Source organism: Phaenicophaeus curvirostris, chromosome Z (assembly GCF_032191515.1).
Source record: "Phaenicophaeus curvirostris isolate KB17595 chromosome Z, BPBGC_Pcur_1.0, whole genome shotgun sequence".
Classification (NCBI taxonomy): domain Eukaryota; kingdom Metazoa; phylum Chordata; class Aves; order Cuculiformes; family Cuculidae; genus Phaenicophaeus; species Phaenicophaeus curvirostris.
In genome coordinates this window covers 5,370,406-5,393,393 of record NC_091431.1, presented here as the reverse complement: position 1 = coordinate 5,393,393, position 22,988 = coordinate 5,370,406, and the positions used below count along the sequence as shown (strand labels likewise).

The following is a 22,988-nucleotide window of genomic DNA, read 5'->3' as shown; positions in this document are numbered from 1 at the left end:
TGAATACATTATACTATATGTAAAAACCTCAAACACATTGTGATACAGGAGCTCTTAACTCATTGCTTTTATGAGATCATCATACAAGTCCTGAGGTATTATCTAATCACACTGCAGAGAAAATCCTCTGGAAATCTGAGATTTCCTGTTGAGGCCTTTTTGCTTGGCTGTGTTTTTGTCTCTGTTCCCCTAAGAAATGTCTCACATAGGAAATGCACCCCAGTAAAAGCTTTATAGGAGGTGAAAGATGTGCTGTCTTGGAAATCACAGTCCTCAGGAGTTACTGAAATTGGAATCTTACAGCTTCAGCAGATGAGATCTGACGTTGATCTATCCAGAAAACCAGACATAGGCCTTGGGGAAGTATAACTGCTCCTGTGCAGAAAGCTTTATCTTCCCTCATAAGGTGAGCCGAATCTTTGCAGAATGCAAAGGAGATGTTTTTTCCTGTTTCACTCTCAGAGCACTCCCCAAGTGCAACTGGTCATATGGGCAAGTTGCAGAGGCAGACAACGGATGTGTCTAAAGCAGCATATAGCATTCTATGTGAAACCCCAAAATGCTAAATAAGCAGTGCTCCTGATTTTTATACAGCTGCCGTCGTGTGGATCATGCACTTGGAAGACACAGCATTCTTTTCACTAGCACATACTTCAGCTACAGTTCACATATCTCTGGAGGTTGAGACTAAGGGAAATTGATTAGACCTTGAGGTTTATGGCACCTATGGTCCTGGCTTGCACTGACTGCTCTAGGAGAGGTCTGAGCAGCTGGTTCTGGCATCAGATGATCCTTCTTCTGAAGGATTGCACTCACATCTGTCTTACGTGCTCTCTCTCCCCCTGTCGTGCAAAGACTACTTGTGACAGTCCCAAGAGAGACTAATTTATAGCCAGAGTTCCCAGCCTCAGACATGCTAAATTTTCACCCTGGGAAGAAGAAGCAGGAAACAAACCTTGGCATCAGGAAGAAATGAAAGAATGGACCATGGGAGGAGAGAAAAATTCTAAAAGTGCAGCAGCTACAAGAAGCTCAGCTGAACCATGAGCCTGTATTTGCTGAAGTTTGCAATGACACATCGGCCCCATCTAACATCAGTGTCTGTGAAGCACTCATAGTCTATAATTAAATTAACGGCACTCCGAGATGGGAGCCACTGGAGAGAGTTTTTTTATGTATTTACCACCTGCCCACATGAGCAAGGCAGTAGCAACCAACAAAGATATATGCTTGTCCCAGGAAAGATCCTACAGTCCAAAGCATAGGCCTGTCCCTGCCACCATCAATACCAGGACTCTCCCTTTATACTGGACCATCAAGGAAAAGTCTTCTCCTAGAGGTGACTCAGATGAGGCTCACCACCAGCACGAACAAGGGCGAAGTACTCCACAACACCAAAGGGCTTTTGCTAATGTTAGGAGCTGGATGTGCTGACAGCTGAGGATCCCTGAGCAAAGAACAAGGGATACATGTACACCTTGGCCTCTGAACTGTATTGTTTCATCTTCAAGAACTGCCACAGTACCAAAGTGGAACCAGTATCTTTTACACGTGCTATGTGGGGACCCCACTGATCTAAGCTCTCTGCCTGGCCCACATGTTCAAAAATGATGCTTTGCTAGAGCGTTGTGTCTCTTCTTGGGGTTGATGGGCAGGTCCTCTTTCAACATGAACAAAAGCAGTGCTGATTAATGAAGGGACACGCCACTTTACTGGGGATTTATCTCACTAGAAGCACAAGTCCAGTCCTGGTATCTCATGCGAGTGTCCATTATCAAGTCAGGAGATCCATTATTACAGAGTATGAAAAGTCTTCACCTTTTGTAGTAAACAAAGACTACTAGCACATACTATAATGCAATCTGGTAAAACAAAATAACTTTAGGAGCCTTTCAGATGTTGTGAAGGAACAGCAGGCTCTAAGTGGGCTGCTTTGCTCTGTGAATAGTGCCTGTTAATACCCAGATGCCGAATGCCAAATTTCCATTCACTGCTGCAAAATAAAAGACTCTCATATGATAAAAATAACCATGGGAGGCAGGCAACACATTCCAGTGCTTGTTTCAACTACAACACACGTGTCTGTATCGATGTTATCCTAAACAATACATTACAGGTCTGTGATTTGAATAAGAGGTTTAAGTGAAGGGAAATGACTTTTGTTAATTTTTTACTTCTTTGGTATTATTTAACCCAAATCTAAGGTAGCTGCAGAAAGCAGGAGATCACTTTCTTATTATGAGACTGTGGAAAAGAAATTCAGAAGTGTCTGCTTTCCTCTGAATTTCCTTTTACTGTGAGGGTGGTGAGGCACTGGAACAGGTTGCCCAGAGAAGTCATGGATGCCTCACCCCTGAAGATGTTCAAGGCCAGGTGAGGCTTTCAGCAGCCTGATCCAGTGGAAGATGTCCCTGCTTGTGGGAAGAGAGTTGGAACTGGATGATCTTTAGGGTTGCTTCCAACCCAAACGATTCTATGATTGTATGATTATGACACTGACTGAACATGTTTGGGAGAATGTGAAAAAATAAACTAGCTTTAAAGCTTCTCTATGACTAAGGACAGTTTGTGATGAGAGATATCCTAAAGCCATGCCTGGCTCCACTGTGCTGTAGGTACGACCACGAGTCTTGCAGCTGGGTTTCAATAGTGCGGGAATGTGTTTCAATCCTTATCTCTACTGAGAGGTTTCCAACTCACTTAACAGTCAAGGAATGCTGACTAAGGTGTCCAATCTTCCTGTTAAGTCCACTGGACTAATCACTTCTTTAAAAAAATGCAAGACATAATACCAAGATTTTTACATGAGGCAGTATAAGGCTTGTTCTGAAGACTCAGGTTAGGCAAATAGGAATGCTGGGAATCCAGGACCAAACTTCCTTCAGCTCTACTTCGTCTTCTATTATGGTTCCACTTCTCATTCTTAGATATAAAGAGTGTTTCTAATGTTAATATATTTCGAAATCTCTAAACACATTAAAATAATCCCAACTATCAAGTGATCATTCTGTCTCTAATCCACTGTTACACCATTCATATGCCTGCGTCTTGTCTTAATCTTGCAGTCCCTGTTTTTTAACTTGCATGTGCATCTTGTACTCTGTGTCTGCTTGTTGGTAAATATGAGCATAATTGCACAACAGTGTTGAATTATTTGTTTTGCATTCTTTACTATGGACTATTCCACTTCATTTCTGGTAGTGTGATGCAGATATTTCTTCAGTTACTTGGAATAAAGTGCACAGAAATGATGACAAATGCAGGCATCCTTCTTCAAAAGCTTTTGCAGATGAGGGATGTGATTTCTTGTATCACGATAACATGGAACTTAAATAAATAAACAGCAGCATTTTTGCTACCCCAGTTGAAATTAAGCGCCTCCCACACAAAAGAGAACTGGTTACGCTAGTTCAAGAATAAACACCACAACAATGTGGACATGCAAAAATGTCTGGTTTTAGTGGGAAAGTCACTTAAAACTGAATTAGAAAAAGGAATACTCAACTGAAGCATTAGTTATGTGCAAATCCTTCAAGACCACCTACAAACCCAAAGCTAGCCCCACTGTTTCCCTAATGTAGGTATATTTGCCTCTTCTGCACAGCAGAAGAGAGCTCAGTTACGTCTGAATATTCAAAGATTTTATCTCATGGCTACAGTTAAGGAAGAAAAATTCAAACCACAGGGGCAAAGGTTTCCCACAGACTTCCATTCTACCCTTTGAACTAATTAAGCAAAGTAGGTTTCATTGCCTTTAGTGGTCATGCTCACATAGCTAAAATTAAACACACACTGATGTGTTTGGCTGGATGAGGCCAGAGCACTTAGCACCTTGCAGCATTCAGCACTAGATGAAATATGTATTCCAGTACATATTTCTGAGGTTCAGTCTATGTATTCATCCCATCAACTACATTAAATTATGGACTAAAACATAAGTAAGGTAGCAAATGAAATTTAAAATAAAAAGCTCTCTTGCCTTATGTTACAACAGATGTAAAAGAACAGTACACATTATCAGATCAGTTTTAATTAACAGGACTTACAAGACAGAGACCAGTAATTTGAGACAGCTCTTACATTCATGCTGATTATCACTTTCACATAGAGGCCATTCAGTGTTGTTGGATCTTTAGGTGGGTCTGCTTTTTCCCCAAAGAAAAATTCTCAATGATTTCTCCAAGACAATTCACCAAAAAATTGGCACAAGGTTAATACTTTAGCCTTTGGGCTGTTGGTCCTGTTTGCTTTATTCTGTCACCTATATGCCTCAGCTGACACATTTGTAAAAGATGTGGTGCCAAAACTGACCAACTTTTGCCATTTTTCTGGCAGCTGAAAAAACTCTGAATTCACATAGCGTAATGGCAGTAGAAGCAGCTCTGGAATTTGTTCTGTGAAGGACAAAAGCATTTTTGTTATGAGCTTTACAGCCCACTGTTTGCAGCAAAACAAAAGAAAACACAAGAGTCCAAATGTCAACTCAGACTGATAAAAGTAAATAACTCTAAGGTCCAAACTTTACATCTGAAAGCAGTAGATATTTGATCTGCTAGTGGCATGTGCCATTGCATTTCAAAAAGTCATTCGCATCAGTGAAAAGTGAGAGCAAAAGAGCTGCTCCTCTTTGAACTTTTGGCTGTAGGAGGTGTAAAGTAACGGAGAATCTCTTAAGTGTTGACTGAGTCATACATATGCATCTGAAGGGAGGACTCAACCCCTTTTTTAGATCCCTCATGACAGAAGTCCATTAAACACAAAGATACTACATTGGCTCTGCCTTGAAAACCATGGACATGTTGGAAGTTAAATTCTGGGCACATTTGGCAATAGGTATGCCTGCTTCTTACACTCTTCCCTGGGCAGCCACCATCAGTTACTGTCAGATGGGGACTTGGGCAAGGAAAGTCTCTAGTCTTAATGACAATGACTGTTCTTAGGCAAAGCAAAGAGTAACTTCCCTACCTGTGTATGTTTTCTTCCAGCTTTTTCACCTTCAGCTCATCCTCTTCTGACTGCTTCCTTCTGGCTTCTTCCTCTTCTGCAGAGCCAGCAGGAATTCCCTGTAGCAGCCATTTTTCCCGAAGAGCTTTTGACTGTAAGGTAAAAACCCCCAAACTTTAGGAACAGACTGAACAAAAACCATCTGAGATGAAGCTTCCTCTGCTTCTGAATATTAGATCATTCCCACTGAATTTCGGATTACTGCTTTAGACAGTCAGTTTCAGGCAATCCATTATCTGTTTATTCAGATGTCAGGTCTTCCAGAATTTGGAGTGTCAGTTTTACAGCGTACATTTTATTTGCCATCAATGGCTTAATAGGAATTTAGTTTAACAAAAGGAGCAGCATGCTTTAAATGTGATATGTTTCATGAAGGATAATCAGTATGCTGTTAAATTAATCAAAGATGTTCTCTTTGATCTACACCATGAATGTGTCTCCATACACTTACAGACACACATGTATGCATTCACACAGACACACACATCACCTCTCAACCAGACAAAAATTAAACCAACAGAACAAAATTCTTCCAGAAACCATGGGTAGCATAGGACACAGTAACACTGTCACAGAAAGCAGCAGTAGCTTACACCAAAGCCAAGAATTCCTGGGAGTTTTGCTGTGTTTTCTACACTGAAAAGAGGGCTAAAACCTCACCTCACCACTGCTTAATCCAGCTGTACCTCACCCAATGGAGATGCACTGGTTTCAAGCAATTCTTTAAATAGCACATCAGCCTTTGTGTCTTTTTTGGCCCAAAATCTGTCAGAGGGATGTGGCAGATTGGCTCGCAGACAGGACAAGCATCCACAGAAAGGAAGACCAAGAGCTCAAAGCCATGCTGGACTTTGGCCCTTGCCAGGAAGGAAACCAAGGTGGTGGAAAATAATGGTTAGTCAAGGGACCAACCAAACTAGCCTGTGGCTTTGACCAGAAAAGGGGGGTCTCAGTTCTGAATTTGCGAAGCAATTGCAATGCTCTTTCAAAAAAACAGCTGTGAGAACATATATCCTCTCCAGCAAAGAGGAGATAATAAGGAAATAATTAGTTCAAAGAAAAGGTATTCCAGAGGCTCCCCAAGTGTGCAGTCTTTTCAACGCCATGTTCATTGCTGGAATGAAACCTGACTTGTGCAAACTGTGTATAAAGGAAAAACATGCACCGCCAAAAGCAGGCTTCATGCCCAGCCCAAAATAGAAAGATTTTTGACATGACAGACAAGGCTTACTTGTTAGTTTTGAGTATATATATAGATATAGTATCTATGCACAGACTATTCTTGTCACTCCCTGGCCTGTTTGACATTACGCAATTAGATTCTTATAAGCCAGCAGACAGAAAGCAATGCAACATATGTAAGAAAATTAAACTTCATAAATGACTTCAGCTTTCACTGCCTTTAACTGTGCTGTGCACCAGAGGATTTCTAGATGGATTTCAGGTGATTTCTATATGAATTAGGACTTTTACATGACAGAAAAGGTCTTGCACTCTTGTACTATGGAGTCATGTTCAACAGCTGGACCTGTTGACACTGAAGATAGACTTTACCCAGCTGAACTCAGGTTTGCTCACGACAAATTGTTAGTTCCCAAACTATTATGCATGGTGATCTACAGCCACAGTTTCTACAGTTCTCTATTCCTTTTGCTGCTACTACCATCTACTAGTGCTTCCTGCCACATTTTTTGTGCTGGTAATGAGATTTCTTGGTGTGACCTTTTTTTCCTGTTCAAAACACCTGATTACTGCACAGATTTTTCATCAGGTTATGCAGGACCAGTGTGCTATTGAAATGTCCCCTCAAATGAGGATTCATAAGTTGTCCCATGCACCAAGGAGCAAAGTGATAGTCTAAGATGCATTTACAGTTCCTGAGGTGCTAAGCATTTAACATGTGCTTTGGCTTTTAAGAGCACAACTCAGTACCTGCTGGATTAGATTAAGTACAAGGCAGTTTGAAGGCTGATTGTTCCTTAGAAAATTGCTATCTTTTCCTTGAAAATAATGCAGCCAGTTGCACGTGTAAATATGTTGCTACTTTTCTTACTTAGATGTGGTCTGGGATCTGAAATCGTGTGTCATATTCAGTTGTGAAAAAAGCCCCAAAATTCTAAAACTCAGACTCTAAAGATGCAGGCATCATTTTAAAGCTATTTTAGACATTGCCCCAGGAGGCTAATAAAGCCTTTGGCAAAGTGCTACTTGGATAGCACTGAAGACATTCAGTGAACAGTCACTCCTCATTTGCTACAGGAGGACAGCTAAAATCCAGTGACTGTTCAATGTGCTTCTACAGAATCTCCATGATGATGCTCAGTCAGTGACAAACCAGTCTCTTCAGTACAACTGCTGTACACCAAAAATATGATATATTATGTGCTTTTGTTTTAGTCTTTGTTTATGTCAAACATTCAAGCTACAAAATCACATGATTTCTTTCTCCCAGAAGTCTCTTTTTTTGACCTATTAATAGCACTAATTTGAAACTGGAAAGCATCAATGGGATTTTTTAAAAGACATTTAGAGACAAGTATGCTGTGATCTACTAAAAATCCTCCCTCTTGGGTGAAATGTCAGCATATTTTATCTAAAACAGGAAGGCTGGTAGCTTTGATGTTTCTGGTTCTCCTTTTTGAGATGAAAATGAAGGCATACATTAAATACTACACTGAGGAATCCAGACAAGAAGACTCTAAGAAATGGAAACATTTATAAGAAACATTTCTTAAAATTGAGACTGTCTATTTGCCAAGCTGTTGATGTTATGTATATTTATAAATTTACTGCACATACAATAGCAAACAGACAGGCATGTCAGGGGACTGCGTGCAACCATCTCGCTGCCCAGGAAATGTTTTCTCCCCTGCCAGATGACTGGCATAGTGCTGCGGCAGTGGGTAGGCATGGAAGAATCTCATATCTGCTTTAAGCAAACCTTTCACCACACATTTTAATCAGAAACCTGGGGGGAAAGCTTTGGCACACATGATGAGACCAAGGGGTAGGTAGGGCACAACAGAGCTGTGCTAGGTGCTTGGGCACAGCTCCTGGATATGAGACAATCCAGCAAGGCAGCCAGCATTGAGGCAGGCCAGCCACATACAAAGCAGAGCCAGATGTGGCTCAGAAAGAGAAGATGGTTCACTGCCATCTGTCACATTCACAGCTATGAAATTTGGCTTATGCTTCTTGAAAAAATCTTGCAAAATCTTATCCCAGGAAGAATAGGCACTGTTTCTCAAGTCTGCTAAAAGGAGAATGCTTGCATGAGGGTGGAACCCAAAAATAGCTACTTGTACGTTAGCCTTGATTAACAATGTTGTGTGTTTACTTTACTTAAAAATCTGTGATTAAAATGGCCACAAGCTAGCATTTCAGCATTGCTCCTCCTTTACCGTCTGTTACGAGCTTTAACTCTCTATTACATCTTGGAACTTCCTTATATGTCAAAGTAGTGCTGTATGATTAGGCAATTTCAAAATGACAAAGAGCTCTGAGAGAAGCCAGATGTATGATTCTAAAAATGCAGGTATTCCTACAGTTCTTTCAAATACTGGAATGTGAATATGCTGTATTTTCAGAAGGCACCATTTCACTGATACTGCAACAGCTATGCTATGTACAATTTGGTATAAACATTGCTTCATTTACTGCAAGAGTACAATTTTTTCAGGGCTAAATCCTTCAGCAGAAATTAGATCTCGTCATTAAAAGGCTCTCTCTTACTGGAGTGGAAAGGGCACTGGACTTGTGATGCTCTAGGTCACCACTGCTCTCAGGTGATTTGGTTTCTCTGTGCACAAGTGAGATCGCAGAGATAACTTGCAGCTCCATATTTATTCTGTTCAAATGTAGGAAAGCAGTGATTTTTCTACACCGTGCAAAAAAGGAAAAAACAGGTCACGATTCTGTGAACAGATTCTGGTGAGGACAGAAGTAAGTGAACAGATGTTGGACAGGACAGAATGAAATAATGCCAAATGTTTGAATGCAGTAGACACCATAGTAATGTGGTGTACAGCTCACTAACGTGCTGTTTATTCCATCTTCATGCTTCAGGACAGTAAAGCCTGAGGGTTTAAAGTTGTTTACATTTAGCACTAGCAAGGAAATAATGCAGAACTCCTTCAATGCACATAGTAGAATTAATGCTATATTGAAAAGAAAATCTCTGCTTACAATGCTGCATTTTGCTTAGATGTTGCATCAAAATCTATTTGGGGATAATTTATTACAGCAAGTAAATCTGTTTAGCACCATTTTCATATATGATTATGCCCATTACATGCCACCTCTGGATTCTGTACTTATGAAAGGTGATTAATTTTACCCATTGGTTTTGATGATTTTGGATCTACTTCCATAAACATTATTCATAAAGAATAACATGTTTCCAGTCCCTCACAAAATCTGGCAGTGTCTTAATGTGAGATGTGTTCACCACATTTCATATTTGACTCTTCATAACTATATAAAAACCAGTTCTTGCTGTGCTGCTACCTTTTGAGGCAGTTTCATGTCTTTTTTTTTACTATTTACAAGCCGTTAGAGGGGCAATCAGTATTTTCTCTCCTTGAGAGCAGTGCTTGCTAAAGTAGAGAACTCCTCTGGCTGCTGAGTAGTTTTCAAGGAAGATGATGAACCTGAGGAGAAACAAAGGCTGAAAGTTGACCCAGCATAGCTTCCCTCAGTAAAATGCGCCTGCTCTTGAGAGACAGTGCTGGATGGGGGTATTTATTTTATGTAAAATGGGCAACAATAATCTCCAGTGTAATCCCACTGAGGTAAGTAGTGCTACATCAAAGGCATTTTTACTGAAGTCTTTGCCATCTGAAGTTTTGCCAAAGGTCTTCGGGTTTTGAGACTTGAAGACCATCAGACATTGACAATTTAGAGCTGGAATTATTAAATATTATGAAATTATTTTCTCCCTATATGTATTCAGAATTTCTGTCCTGGAAGAAAAAAAAAATGAATGCAGGATGTTGGTCCCTTGTACTCTCAAATCTGCATATTAATGGCCCATATCCTTCTAAAAGAGTGCAATAAACCTCTTCCTTCACCTGGCAGTGAGAGAGTCAGCTGTTAGCCCTGAGCAGTCCCATTAGTATGCTAGCGTAAATGGCTGCATTTCAGATTTGCTCTTTGCATTTCAGAAAACTCCCTTCGACAAAAAGGTTGAGTTTTCCGGGCAAAACTGGAGCTCTGGAAGCAGCAATGAGCCTGACTTAGTTGTTCAATAGCTACCTGGAGCCCCTTGCCCACAAACTACAGCTTTGTCAACCATTGGATCAGCTGCAAGAGGGAGGGCTTTCTGAAGCAGCAGAGCCTGCGAGCCTGCACTGGCTGTGAATGATCTGAAGCATTTGCCTGGTTCAATAAAACTGAATTTGCAAGGATGGCACCACTAAAACTCCTCTCAGATTCCTCCTTTTTCCCCTTCTGCTCTGGCTCCATGGCCGTTTTAAACACAGCATCTCTTTCTTGCCATATTTTTAGGTAGCTTTCTGTGCCATCCAGCTGGCACGATCTCATCTAGTGCAGGTTACTCAGCGAATCTGGGTCTGACTTGCTGGTGCACAGCACAATTGCCAGCATTAGCAAAGAGGTTACTGGGACATGTACTGAGATTATCCAAAGACCTGTGGCATTGCCAATAGGACTTCCAATGCCTTCCAAAAGAAAGGAAATTATTTATTTGTGTGACTGTACTGTGAACAGGCACATTAATGTTAGATGCCCTTAACCATTCATGAATAAATATGCAAATACAGAGAAGGGCTGTAGACAGAATCAGTATGATAGTCAGGTCCATCTTGAAATAAAAAGCTCCTCAAAATGTATTCCTGTGTGATGCTGTAGTTCTTCATTTTCTGAAAGGTAAACAGTCTGAATCTGCACAGACTGATGCAGCGTTTTCCTATATGCAGTTTCAGTGTAAGAGACTCTTGCCAAAGAGAGGAGAGGTGTGGTCCTCGGCAAACACAATAGATATTACTCCGCTCTGCTGCAAGATGAATGTGACCTTGCATGGCAAGCCTGGCCCTGGAACAGAACAAGCAGCCATTTCCAGCTTGCTAGTATGATCTGTTTTTTTCCAGTCATCTAAGACTTTTCCTAGCCTAAGGAGCATGTCTACACGGTACGCAGATATGACTCAAGTATTTCTCAGATTAAGGAATTAACTCATGCTGAAAATCTTGCAGCCTGATTGTAGTCCTGACTTTAGTCACGATGTCATAGCTAACATAAGTATAATTCAACAAAAAAATGTGTGTCAGCTGATGGAGCTTAGCCAGACAAAGACCAAATAGCATTTTTATGAAGGAGATTAAATGTTATCCTGTAGAGATGCGAGTATGTTGTTTTTATTTGTTCAAGAAATGATTGAAATATTTCTTAGAAATATCTGAATGAAGCAATGCCTTAATTTTTTTTTAAGAAGTGTACATTTAGACCAAGAGTCGTATACACTTTCCAGCAGTTAATGTTTATTCGCCACACAGAACATTAAAACACATTACCTAACTGTTTCCAAGCATGTTAAGGTCTGCCTGCTGTAATTGACAACTTTTTGTGAGCAAGCATTGGAGACTGATGGCTTAATGTCTTCCATAGTTTCCATTCATCCACACAGGTACAGGCCACAGTGTCACTTGCCTGAGTTTTCCCTTTTCATAAACCCTCACTGCAACAGTACCTTGAGCTGAGGATTACTGTTCTTCAGGTCTTGTTTTAGACCTGCCTGGAAGTTTCCTGGTGCCTCTAAGGCAGCCACTAAACCAAGGGACTAGTGTCTTGTTTGCACCCCAGGAGCCTGTATCCCCTTTCCCTGTAGCTCCTGGGGTGACAGAGGTTTGCTACAGCACCAGTAAGCCACTGGGCTGAGGGTGCAATTGGGGTGCAAGTGGGGAGATAAGTAAATAATCAGTAAATAAATAAATAAATAAGTAAATAAAACCAGATGATGGCCACTATTACAGTAAGCAACACCTAGAACCATGGCAGCCAAAAGACTTTGGAAAGATAATCTTTCTCCCTGCTTTGTTTGCTGTAGCTGGTACATTTGACAGCCCTTCAGCTCCCCTGAGTATTCACTCAGTCACTGTTCTTTCTCAAAGCATGCATTTTGCATGGCAACAGAGCAGACAAGAATGTGTTAGTGCAATGCAACTGCAGAAATGGGTGAGGGAATTCTGAGACAGCTGATGTGTTGACTTAGGAAGCCTAGATTTCAGCTAGGTGCCCCCATGGTTTAGCAAGGGGATGTGAGAACATGGCTGCAAGCGTAAGCTGCATGCAAGCAGAGGTGCAGGTGCACGGGGAAGACAAATCCATTGCATGTGACCCGAGGAGTAGATATGATGATAGCTATGGTTCCTTTGTGACAGTTTCATGCTTTGTCTGTTTAAAAACTATCAGGAAAAGAAATCACAGCTCTACAGATAGAGGCTCAATTAGGATTGCTTTGGGGGAAAAAAAGCTTCAATTGTTTTACATCCTCAGAGTAAGCTTTCCATCCACTAGCAAGATCACCAGTGTAAATATTTTGTGTGCTTTGCTTTTAAATTGTTCAGGACTAAAATTTTATTTAACTTTGTAAACCAAGTAAACAGCTGTTTCCATACAAAGATGATGAAGAAGAAATAAACCCCAAGCCCTTTCAGCTTCAAGAAAACAAACCCACTACAGCAAGAGGCATTGTCAGGAGTTTATGAGAGAAGACACAAAATTTGTGTCTCTCTGGCTCGAATAGTTTATCAACTACAGAGCCCCAATCTGTATAGACTAGTTTCATCAAAGGGGACTTTAGATATGGCCTGATACAAGGTAAGAGTTTCCAATCTTCATTAGAGACTTGAAATGACACTGAGACAAAAAAAAAAAGATGAAAAATAACTTAAACATAAGCTCTTTTCCATATATATTTTTGTTGTATCTGGACTACCAGAAAGATCTCCTTGAAGTAACAGGTGAAAACAATCACACTGACACCTGAGCAGCCAGCATGGCTTCACCAGGGGCAAATCCTGTATGACCCATTTGGTGGCTTTTTATGATTGGGTAGCCGCAGCAGTTGACATAGGGAAACCGACGGATATGATCTACCTAGACTTCTGCAAAGCCTTTGACACAGCCCCCAGCAACATCTTCCTCTCTGAATTGGAGAGATATGGGTTTGATAGGTGGACAGTATGATAGATAAGAAACTGTTTGGGTGGTCGTATTCAGAGAATAGTGGCCAATGGCTCGAAGTCCAGACGGAGATCCATTACAAGTGGTGTCCCTCAGGGGTCCGTACTGGGACTGGTACTGTTTAATATCTTCATCAATGACATTGGCAGCAAGATTGAGTGAACCCTCTGCAAGTTTGCAGATAACACCAAGCTGAGTGGTGTAGTTGCAACAGTGGAAGGAAGGGATGTCACACAGAGGGACCTGGACAGGATGGAGAAGTGGGCCTGTGAGAACTTCATGAGGTTCAACCAGGCCTACATCTGGGTTGAGGCAATCCCCTTTTTCAGTAGATGATGGGGGATGACATGATTGAGAGCAGCCCTGCAGAGAAGGACTTGGGTATGCTGGTTGATGAGAAGCTCAACATGAGCTGGCAGTGTGCTCTTGCATCCCAGAAGGCCAACCATATCCTGGGCTGCATCAAAAGAAGTGTGGCCAGTAAGCTGAGGGAAGTGGTTCTGCCCCTCAATTCTTCTCTTGCGAGACCTCATCTGGCGTACTGTGTTCAGTTCTGGAATCCTAGACGTAAGAAGGATATGGAACTGTTGGAGCAGGTCCAGAGGAGGACTATAAAGATGATTGGATGGCTGGAGAACCTCTGCTATGAGGACAGTCTGAGAGAGTTGGGGTTGTTCAGCCTGGAGAATAGAAGGCTCCAAGGAGATCTTATAGTGATCTTCCAGTACCTGAAAGGAGCCTACAAGAAAGCTGGAGAGGGACTATTCATAAAGGCTTGTGGCGGTAGGACAAGGGAATGGGTATAAACCAGAGAGGAGCAGATTTAGACTAGACATTAGGAAGAATTTCTTCACCATGAGAGTGGTGAGAGACTAGCACAGGTTGCCAAGGGAAGTTGTGGCTGCCCTGTCCCTGCAGGTGTTCAAGGCCAGGTTGGATGGGCCTTGGCTAACCTGATCTAGTGCGATGTCCCTGCCCATGGCAGGGGGGTTGGAACTAGATGATCTTTCAGGTCCCTTCCAACACAAACTATTCTATGATTCTATGATTCTATGATACTGTGATTCTAAGCTGGAAATTTCAGGTTTATTTTTCAGTATCTCTCTTTAGCAAGTATACTTAATCTCTCCGACTTCATGGCAGGATGATAATGATGACCTTAACCAACTATTTGTCATTTTGCTCGTGGCGAGGTTAAACACCAAAATGAGAATAAGATGCCAGTGGCTGGTGCAGGGGAGATCTGAGGATACTGGGCTATCCCAGGAGGCATGCACTAGCAGTGCAAGGAGAAAGATTGCAAAAGCTGCTATGAGGGCAACGTGTGGTCCTCACTGATGGTGGCCCAACCTGGGAACAGGTTTCCCAGGGGGCCTTTGGGATCTCTATTGTAGGCAAGAGTCCAAATGTAATAGGGTGATGATAGGCCTGGGAGCAATCTGCTCCTATTGGTGAGGGCATGAGGAGACCTCCAGTGAACCCTCACACATAAATTACTTTATGGCTCCATGAGAATGTTTCTGTTTCCCAGGAAGGAATGTTTCAGGATTGGAGTAAGAAATACCTTCAATCTAGCTGAAGTTTCTGGACTTCAAGTATGCGGACTGAAAAACTGAATAAGGCCCTCTTTTACAGATACGCATATGAAAAGAATTTGATCACACTTTTACCTGCTGAAGCCAGAAATTTAGGTATGCTTTATTTTTCTCTATAAGCCCTCATTCTATATGAAGTAAGAGGGAGAAAAAACTGACCCTTTTCAGAATAGTTAATAATCTGAGATTTTGAAAATGGTAACCCTGTCCCCTCAAAACAGATGGGCTTTGTGAGTTATCACCATTACTACATATCCACACTAGCTTTTGCTATTATCTTCTGAAAGAATAATTTCCTCTCTACGTTCAGTCTGTCCTTGGGTGCATTTTATCTCTCATTCCCATGGACACACATCAATCAAAAGAGGCAAATCAAAAACTTTTTCAGAGATTCCATTATTTTCTGATCTTACAAATTCATATATCCATTGTTTTAAACAGCTAGATTCAGGTAATGAGAACTGACTTTGAGCATGTATCAAGCCATTAGGAGGGCCTGTGGATGAAGCAAGTTGTAAACATTGTTGAGCTACTTCGATGTAGTCTGTCTAAAATGAAAACTGCTGGGATGGCAGTGACTGGCTCGAAGGACCATGTTACTTGTGGAAATGTGAGTGCCAGTCTTGATGAGTATCAAGAAAGTCCTGCCTTTATGGGTGCATTTACTTACATGGTCATCCCAGGACAACTCTGCCCCAGTTTGAAGTACAACTCACACAAAACCTTTTTCCTGTACAAAAGCATTCTTGCAGAGGGATTATACCAGAATAATTACAGTATGTTCAGCTGCATGGTAATGGCTTGCAAGCAGATAAGAAACATGAGTTAAAGGAGTAAAGATTTCATCTCTTTGGGATAGTCAATTTGTGTAGCTGGCCTGGAGAAACTATTCCATTACAGCTAGAAGATTTTATATGGGGGTAGAAAATTTGTTTTCAGATTACTTGAAAAGAAACATATAAGGATTTTTGAAATCCCTTCTTTCCAGTTGCTGAATTGAATAGTAAAACAGGTTAACAGAGAGGCAAAGAGCCTCTCCCTTCTCAGCTTAAACCCTGGTGGGAGGTAAGCTTTCCAGGGAAAGGTTGGTATCAATCTGTAGATCTTAATGAACATGATGGTCAGGATGATTATCACAAACATGATTATCAGGATTCCTCTATGCTCTGGAAATTTCTCTCCAAATTAGCTTTTCATCTCTCCATGCTCCAGAACTACAGCTGGGAAATGGAGATGACAGGATCTTCCAGTCTCATACAGATGTAGTGGGCTCTACTACCTTAAAAACAGGTCGCCCTGGGACTAACATAGCAGACATCATACACCAAAAAGAGCATCTGTCTGTTACAAAAAATAGGTTTTGGGGGTTATAGCATGGACCCTGTAGAGAGCGGAGACTATTCATGACATCATGAAATGCTTTTTGTGTACTTGACTGAGTTGCCATTGAGCCTAAGGCTCAATGTTACTTGAACATCATAAAGGGACTAAACATAAAGGAATAACAATATACTTTCATTCACTATGTTGCATGTATACACACACGCATACACACACACACAAACAGATAGATAGATAGACAGACATATCTACTTCTATTCTCTGATGGCAGCTTTTGTAAGACTACAGTAAGTTGAGGATAGCAATACAACTGTGGAATAATAAAAGTAAGATCTATTTATAGATAAGATGGTTTCAGCTAAAATCATACCATAACAAAATCTCTGTAACATAAAAAGGCTTTCCTTTCCTTCAGAGTAAAGATGTAAATATGTTATAGATTAAGTGTTCATGAACTGCCATCTATAAGAAGCAGATGTTAACAGAAACAGGTCTCTAATATTTATACTATTCCAGAAATAAAATAATGGTAGTAAATAGATTTATTGTAGTAGTTAAAGTAACAGCAGAGAAGTAATTTTTCATTCAATCAGGAGGTTTTGTGCTGTTTATTTTATTACCAGCCAACACCAACCAGAGCTACAGTAAACAATTATAGAAATTTTCTTCAATTACTATAAAGACAGACAGATCTTGGAAGGAACATTTCTACCCTAGAGTTTCTAGAGTCTATTTGAAACAGTAAACATCTCCATTAAAACAGGGCATCCCAACTGGTGCCTAGCTGAGCAAGTTCTTAAAAGCAGCTGTTTCTTGTAGGTTATCTCTCCAGCGCAATGAATCAACCACTATAAATTACTGTCTTCCTCAAGAAGCCATATCATGTTGATGGGTACTGCAGACAGTGTGTTTTTATAAGGTGAATTTTGCTAGCTTTTCTGATTTCAAAATACAGAAGCTGGTAACAACTCCTATGGATGTGACAAGCCCTGTTTGTATGTGTATGTCAAATGAATTGCTGAAGTATGAAGTTTAAACTCTAGCTAGTGTTAAAAAAAACCCAAAACCAAACACATCTTCTGTTATATGAAAGAAGAAGAATTATTTTCATATTAAAGGATTTTTTTCATATTAAAATATATTAATATTAAAGGTGGGAGGTAAGGAGAACTATTGCAATTACCTCTTATTAGAGCAAAGCAGCATGTTCCATCTGAAAAAAACATGGGACTTCAAAGCAGCTTTATAACTTCTGCAACATCAACAGCCTTTCCAATGAAGCATCTGACTGTAACAGACAAATACACCTCCTGTCTTTAATGGAGTGCCCTGACAGCCCTGAAGTACCTCATGGATGCTCCATGCCCAGCAGTGTCCGTACTTTCCAGTGATTCACAGAAGAGGTGACATGGCTTTAACTGTCATCAATAAAGGGATTTAATTTGCAGAACCTACACTGCTCCAGACCCTCTCCTACTCCAGACTTTCACATTTGGAGGGTTTCATTTTATTAATTCAGAAACTCACACATCTTTAATAGCTGAGCCACATTTTTATTCTGGCTTCCTCAACCATAAAAAGCCACTGGCCTCAATCTTCAAAAGCCATTTTAAAATGTGGTGCCAAAGCCTCATCCCTTGTTCAGAGCTGACATATACTAATTTGTGCATTTGCTGGGCTGTCCTGCCTAAAACAACTGGGCAAAGGCTGCTGTTCCCTTATCTTCAGCCAGGTATGTAACAAAGGAAAAATGAATGAACTGGTAACAGAATAAAGTCGTTTTGCCAGGGGTCTAATTAGCATCAGCAACTTGCAAACTGTAGGTAATCCAGCATAAACATTTGCAATAAACTATTGCTATTAGGTATTTTTCCTATGTGAATAAAATTGCCTGAAATTAACAGAACCCCTGTAGCTTCCAGAACCTTTATTAGGTAACCAAACATGCTATTTTACACAGTGTATTTTAAAAAGAAAATTACTGTACCATTGCACAAAAATGAACCAAACTCATTGAATCCTGGCATGAATGTCTTTGGGTTAACTCAAGCTGTTACGTTTGTGAGATCAACCCAGATACTGCAGACACAGGATTAACCCAGATATTATTTTCACAGGTTTCTTCAGCAGAGTTTAATGAACACAAATATGAAGTCCTTACACTTTATATTGTCATCAACAACCTCACAACATTTTGAGTAAACACATGGGCTTCCTAGTCAAGCCTGGACTATTTGATCTTAATTTCTGTCTTGCACAGGATTAATTGAAATCCATGTACTTCAGGAAATGAACCATGTTTTACTTAGTGCTTCTAAAGATAAATGGATGCACTATTTTGGGTTGGCTCAGACTGAGAAGCCATACCAGACCAGGGGACTTGCAGAGGGTCAGAGAAACCAGGGTGAAGTGACAGAGAGACTTAGAGAGATGGGAGAAGAGCTCACAGCTTTTCGAATTAACAAAGCAGCTTGGCAGGTCAAGTACAATTTTAATCAGTATCCCACTAAGCAACCAGAATACTGAATAAAGCACAAAAAGAAAATGCAGTTTGCTTGGTTCATCTCCACAGAAAAAGGGAAATACTCTCAGCCAGTGCCTCTGTTTTATTTTCTTTTTCTTTTTAATTTTTTTTTTTTTAGCCTGGGGTGTAGCTGCCCTCCCTTTGTTTAGGAAAAGTCTAAAATCAATGAGGATGCATTCTGCAATCCCAGCTACATCTCTGCCACCACCTCATCCAGGTCTCCTAGCAGATGATTATTTGGTGGTACAATGAGGTGGAATAGGCAGCTCCTGGAGCAGCAGTCTCTACAACCACTCCAGTAAAAGCAACATACTTCTTCTTCAGTAGCAAGTGATGCCTCTAAATGGAGAGATTAAGAAGCTCCTATCGTATCTTGATGTTCATCCTTGCACCCAGCTTTACAGACCTTAAGTCTGCCTTGTGCTTCTAGCTGAGAAACCTGCCATTTTAAATTTCTGTGCCCTGATCTCCCCTTAGCTTCTTGTGTGATTATTGCTCTTGCTCCAGGCTGTGAGCTAAATAATAAAGAGAAATAGTTCATTTTCATGTGTGTCACTCAGGAAATCCATGCAGCAAGGCTGAACATCCATTAGTGGCAATCTGTGTAATAGGGCTGAAGCCAGTAAGTCTGTTTACACCAGCTGAGGATCTGACCCCACTGCACCACTTGAGAGGTTATCCTTTTCCCTGTGGATGATGATGAAATCCAGTTTAGCAAAAGGTATATCAAGATAACTCAGATGAAGTAGAGAATTGGTTTTCCAAAAGGCTCTGCTTAGAAGAATTTCATGAAAATGTGCAATTCAGTTAGCTTGGAAACAGTTAACATGATAAAGGAGTCCTCAGCTTTGCAGCAAAAGGAAAAAAAAAACAAGTAGCATGAAGGCACTGGAAAGGCATATTACTGCTGTGCTGCACCAACGTACAGTCTTCAGAAGAAATTTTCCCTTGTCTGTAGTCAATGGCAGCCTGAAAAGATACGACATCTGCAGCTATATGGTGAACCTGACAGAGCATTTGTGTAGCCTGCAGTGAATTAATTGGGCTTTTCTGCATTATATATACCAGAAAATGAGGAAGAGTTTACTGATCATGATGGCAGGGGCTTGGAGAAACAAGAAAAGCATCCTGCCTGTAGCAACTTGAAGCCTGGTCTTCCAGTATGTGTGTGGGCAGAGAAGGTGTGCTGTGCGTTGTCTCCCTGTGCAGGTGCCCTATTCACACACACACACACACACACACACACTATTTCACAAGCTACATAAATATCTTATTTTTCAAAGCACAGCCCAGCTCACTTGCTGCAAGGAGAAACTGTCCAGTCATGATTATCTTTCCCAGATAATTTAATGACTGAAATTCCTTGGGCTCCCCTACTGAACTAATCTAATGAGATTTGACCCACAAATGCACACTGGTTGCAAAAAAAAATCACACATATATTTTTGCTCTTCTTTTCCTATGTGCAAATACGAAGATAAATTCTACTACTGTCAGGAAGATTAAATGATAGAAATAAACAGGATGGATTTCAAATGATGCTGTCTGCAGCTTTCATGGAGTCCAACAGGGACTAGGGCTGCTTTGCACCTTGTTGAATAGCAATGCACGTCTCCATGTAGACACGAACATATGCATCAACACACTCCCTGCATGTGCATACCTTCCCATTTTTTTATGCTATGCACACCTAATAACTTCATTCTACAATTAAATCTTTACACACATACACACATGCGCATGCATGTTAACTAACACCATCTCTGCAACACACACACATGCACACACACACAAAACCTGATGATAGGAATCAGAAAAATCCAACTCAGCTCTGCAGGCAGAAAGTGCTCACTGAAGCTATGCAGTGCACACCCAATCCACAGCAATTGGTGTCTTATCATTATGTATAATAAATAACAATGTTTAATAATAACAACGCTGCTGTGCTGCCTGCACTCACACCCTCCTGACTCCATGTTCCTCAGCCATTTCTGCAACATGTGCAGAATGTCCTGTGCATGAAACACACAGAATGAAAAGCAGGCAGGACACGATCACTGCAAGAGATAGGCTCCGGCAGTGAAAGCTGCTTCATGTCGGAGTGGGCTCTTCCCAGCTTTCAGACGTGTGATCTGCATGTCTAATAATCAACAGATTTAGTCAATCCATCATTTCTGGCATCAGTCCCTTACCTTGAAATGCTGCAGCTGAAGTATCTGGTCCTCAAGCTGTTGTCTCTTGCCTTCTATTTCTGTCTGCCTTTTCCTTTTCTCCTTGGAAAAATAATTTGAGAGAGAGAGAGACAGATATCTTGTCAGAGAAACAGGCTTTAAGTGTAGCAGATTCGTAAGAGAATGTAAGCAGTCAAACACATCTGTACAGATGTCACCAATTCCATTTCACCTGCTCATCTGCCTGCTGGTATGCAAACAGCAGTATCCTGGGTAGACGCCAGCCCCAGACTAGCTGTTTGCTTGCTAGCAGGGGAAATTCTCCTCACTCGCTCCTGGCAGCCGGAGCAGCAACAGAGTGCACAGTCCCAGAGGAGGGGAGAAAACAGGCATAACAGCAGAGAGAGAAGTTAAAGGGACAAAGATGTGCTTTCGCATTTTAGATGCTGGGCCAAAACCATGGCTTGCATGGTGCAATTTTGTGACACTAAGGTGACATGAAAGTCGTGGGTGGCTTCATGGAGGAAGGGAGGCAGTCTGCAGACTGTGTTTTATCCTGGCCAAGTCTGGTGATAATGCTCTCCCCAGGCTCAATGTGGAGAAGGTGTCTTAGCCAAATCACATGGGATTTACCTGCAAAGTAACTGGGATGGTTAACCCTCCAGATGGTTTTGTTTAAAGTTCAAGCCACTAGCACATACTAGCAGCTGGCACTCAGAAACTGGGCTGTCCCAGTGGCATCAATGACAGCATGGTCTTTTCCACATCTGAGGATTTTCACAGTTTTGTTCATGAAAATGGCCACTCATCCATGCCGAAGCTACTCACTTCAGCAGGTAGGAGACTCTCTCAGGTGTTTCAAGAGAATGACCTACTTTTCTCCCCTGCAACAACTTCCTCTTACAAGTGACCAACTGTTTGCTTTTTAACAGTCTTCTTTACCTTGCAGGGGGCATTTCTCCTTACCCATCCCCATCAAGGATCACAGAATCACAGAATCACTAGGTTGCAAAAAGACTCACTGGATCATTGAGTCCAACCATTCCTATCAATCACTAAACCATGCCCCTCAGCACCTCATACACCCATCTTTTGAATACCTCCAGGGATGGTGACTCAACAACCTCCCTGGGCAGCCTGTTCCAATGCCCAAGGACCTCTTCCCTGAAAATTTTTTTCCTGCTGTCAAGCCTGAACCTCCTCTGGCAGAGCTTGTCCTGTTCCCTGTCACTTGGGAGAGGCCAGCACCCTCCTCTCTACAACCTCCTTTCAGGTAGTTATAGAGAGCAATAAGGTCTCCCCTCAGCCTTCTCTTCTCCAGGCTAAACAGTCCCAGTTCCCTCAGCCATTCCTCATAAAGCCTGTTCTCCAGCCCCTTCACCAGCTTTGTTGCTCTTCTCTGGACTCGCTCCAGAGCCTCAACATCCTTCTTGTGGTGAGGAGACCAGAACTGAACACAGGATTCAAGGAGCGGTCTCACCAGCGCTGAGTACAGAGGGAGAATAACCTCCCTGGACCTGCTGGTCACACTGTTTCTGATACAAGCCAAGATGCCATTGGCCTTCTTGGCCACCTGGGCCACTGCTGGCTCATGTTCGGTCGCTGTCAACCAACACCCCCAGGTCCCTCTCCTCCAGGCAGCTCTCCAGCCAGACTTCTCCTAGTCTGTAGCACTGCACAGGGTTGTTGTGCCCCAAGTGCAGGACCCGGCATTTGGCCTTGTTAAACTTCATGCTGTTGGACTCAGCCCAGTGGTCCAGCCTGTTCAGATCCCTTTGCAGAGCCTCCCGACCCTCCAGCAGACCCACGCTTCCACCCAGCTTAGTGTTGTCTGCAAACTTGCTAAGGGTGCACTCAATGCCTTCATCCAGGTCATTGATAAAGACATTGAACAGGGCTGGACCCAGCACTGAGCCCTGGGGAACCCCACTTGTCACTGGCCTCCAGCTGGATTTCACACCATTTCCCACCACTCTCTGGGCCCGGCCACCCAACCAGTTTTCCACCCAGGAGAGTGTGCGCCTGGCCAGGCCAGAGGCTGACAGTTTCTGAAGCAGAATGCTCTGAGAAACTGTGTCAAAGGCTTTACTGAAGTCCAGGAAGATACATCCACAGCCTTTCCCTCATCCAGCAGCCGAGTCACTTTGTCAT

At 41.8% G+C, this 22,988-nt stretch overlaps 1 protein-coding gene across 5 annotated transcripts in view; it reads right to left on the bottom strand.

The window, feature by feature from the left end:
• PALM2AKAP2 (PALM2 and AKAP2 fusion) overlaps nt 1-22,988 on the bottom strand; it is a 262,238-nt gene that overhangs the window by 195,333 nt on the left and 43,917 nt on the right. For all 5 annotated transcript variants that reach the window (XM_069880298.1, XM_069880299.1, XM_069880301.1 and 2 more), the window contains exons 2-3: nt 20,859-20,939; nt 4,966-5,096 (exon numbers count right to left, since the gene is read on the bottom strand). In XM_069880298.1, coding sequence (XP_069736399.1) covers nt 4,966-5,096; nt 20,859-20,939 — 212 coding nt within the window. The remainder of the gene's footprint in view (nt 1-4,965; nt 5,097-20,858; nt 20,940-22,988) is intronic.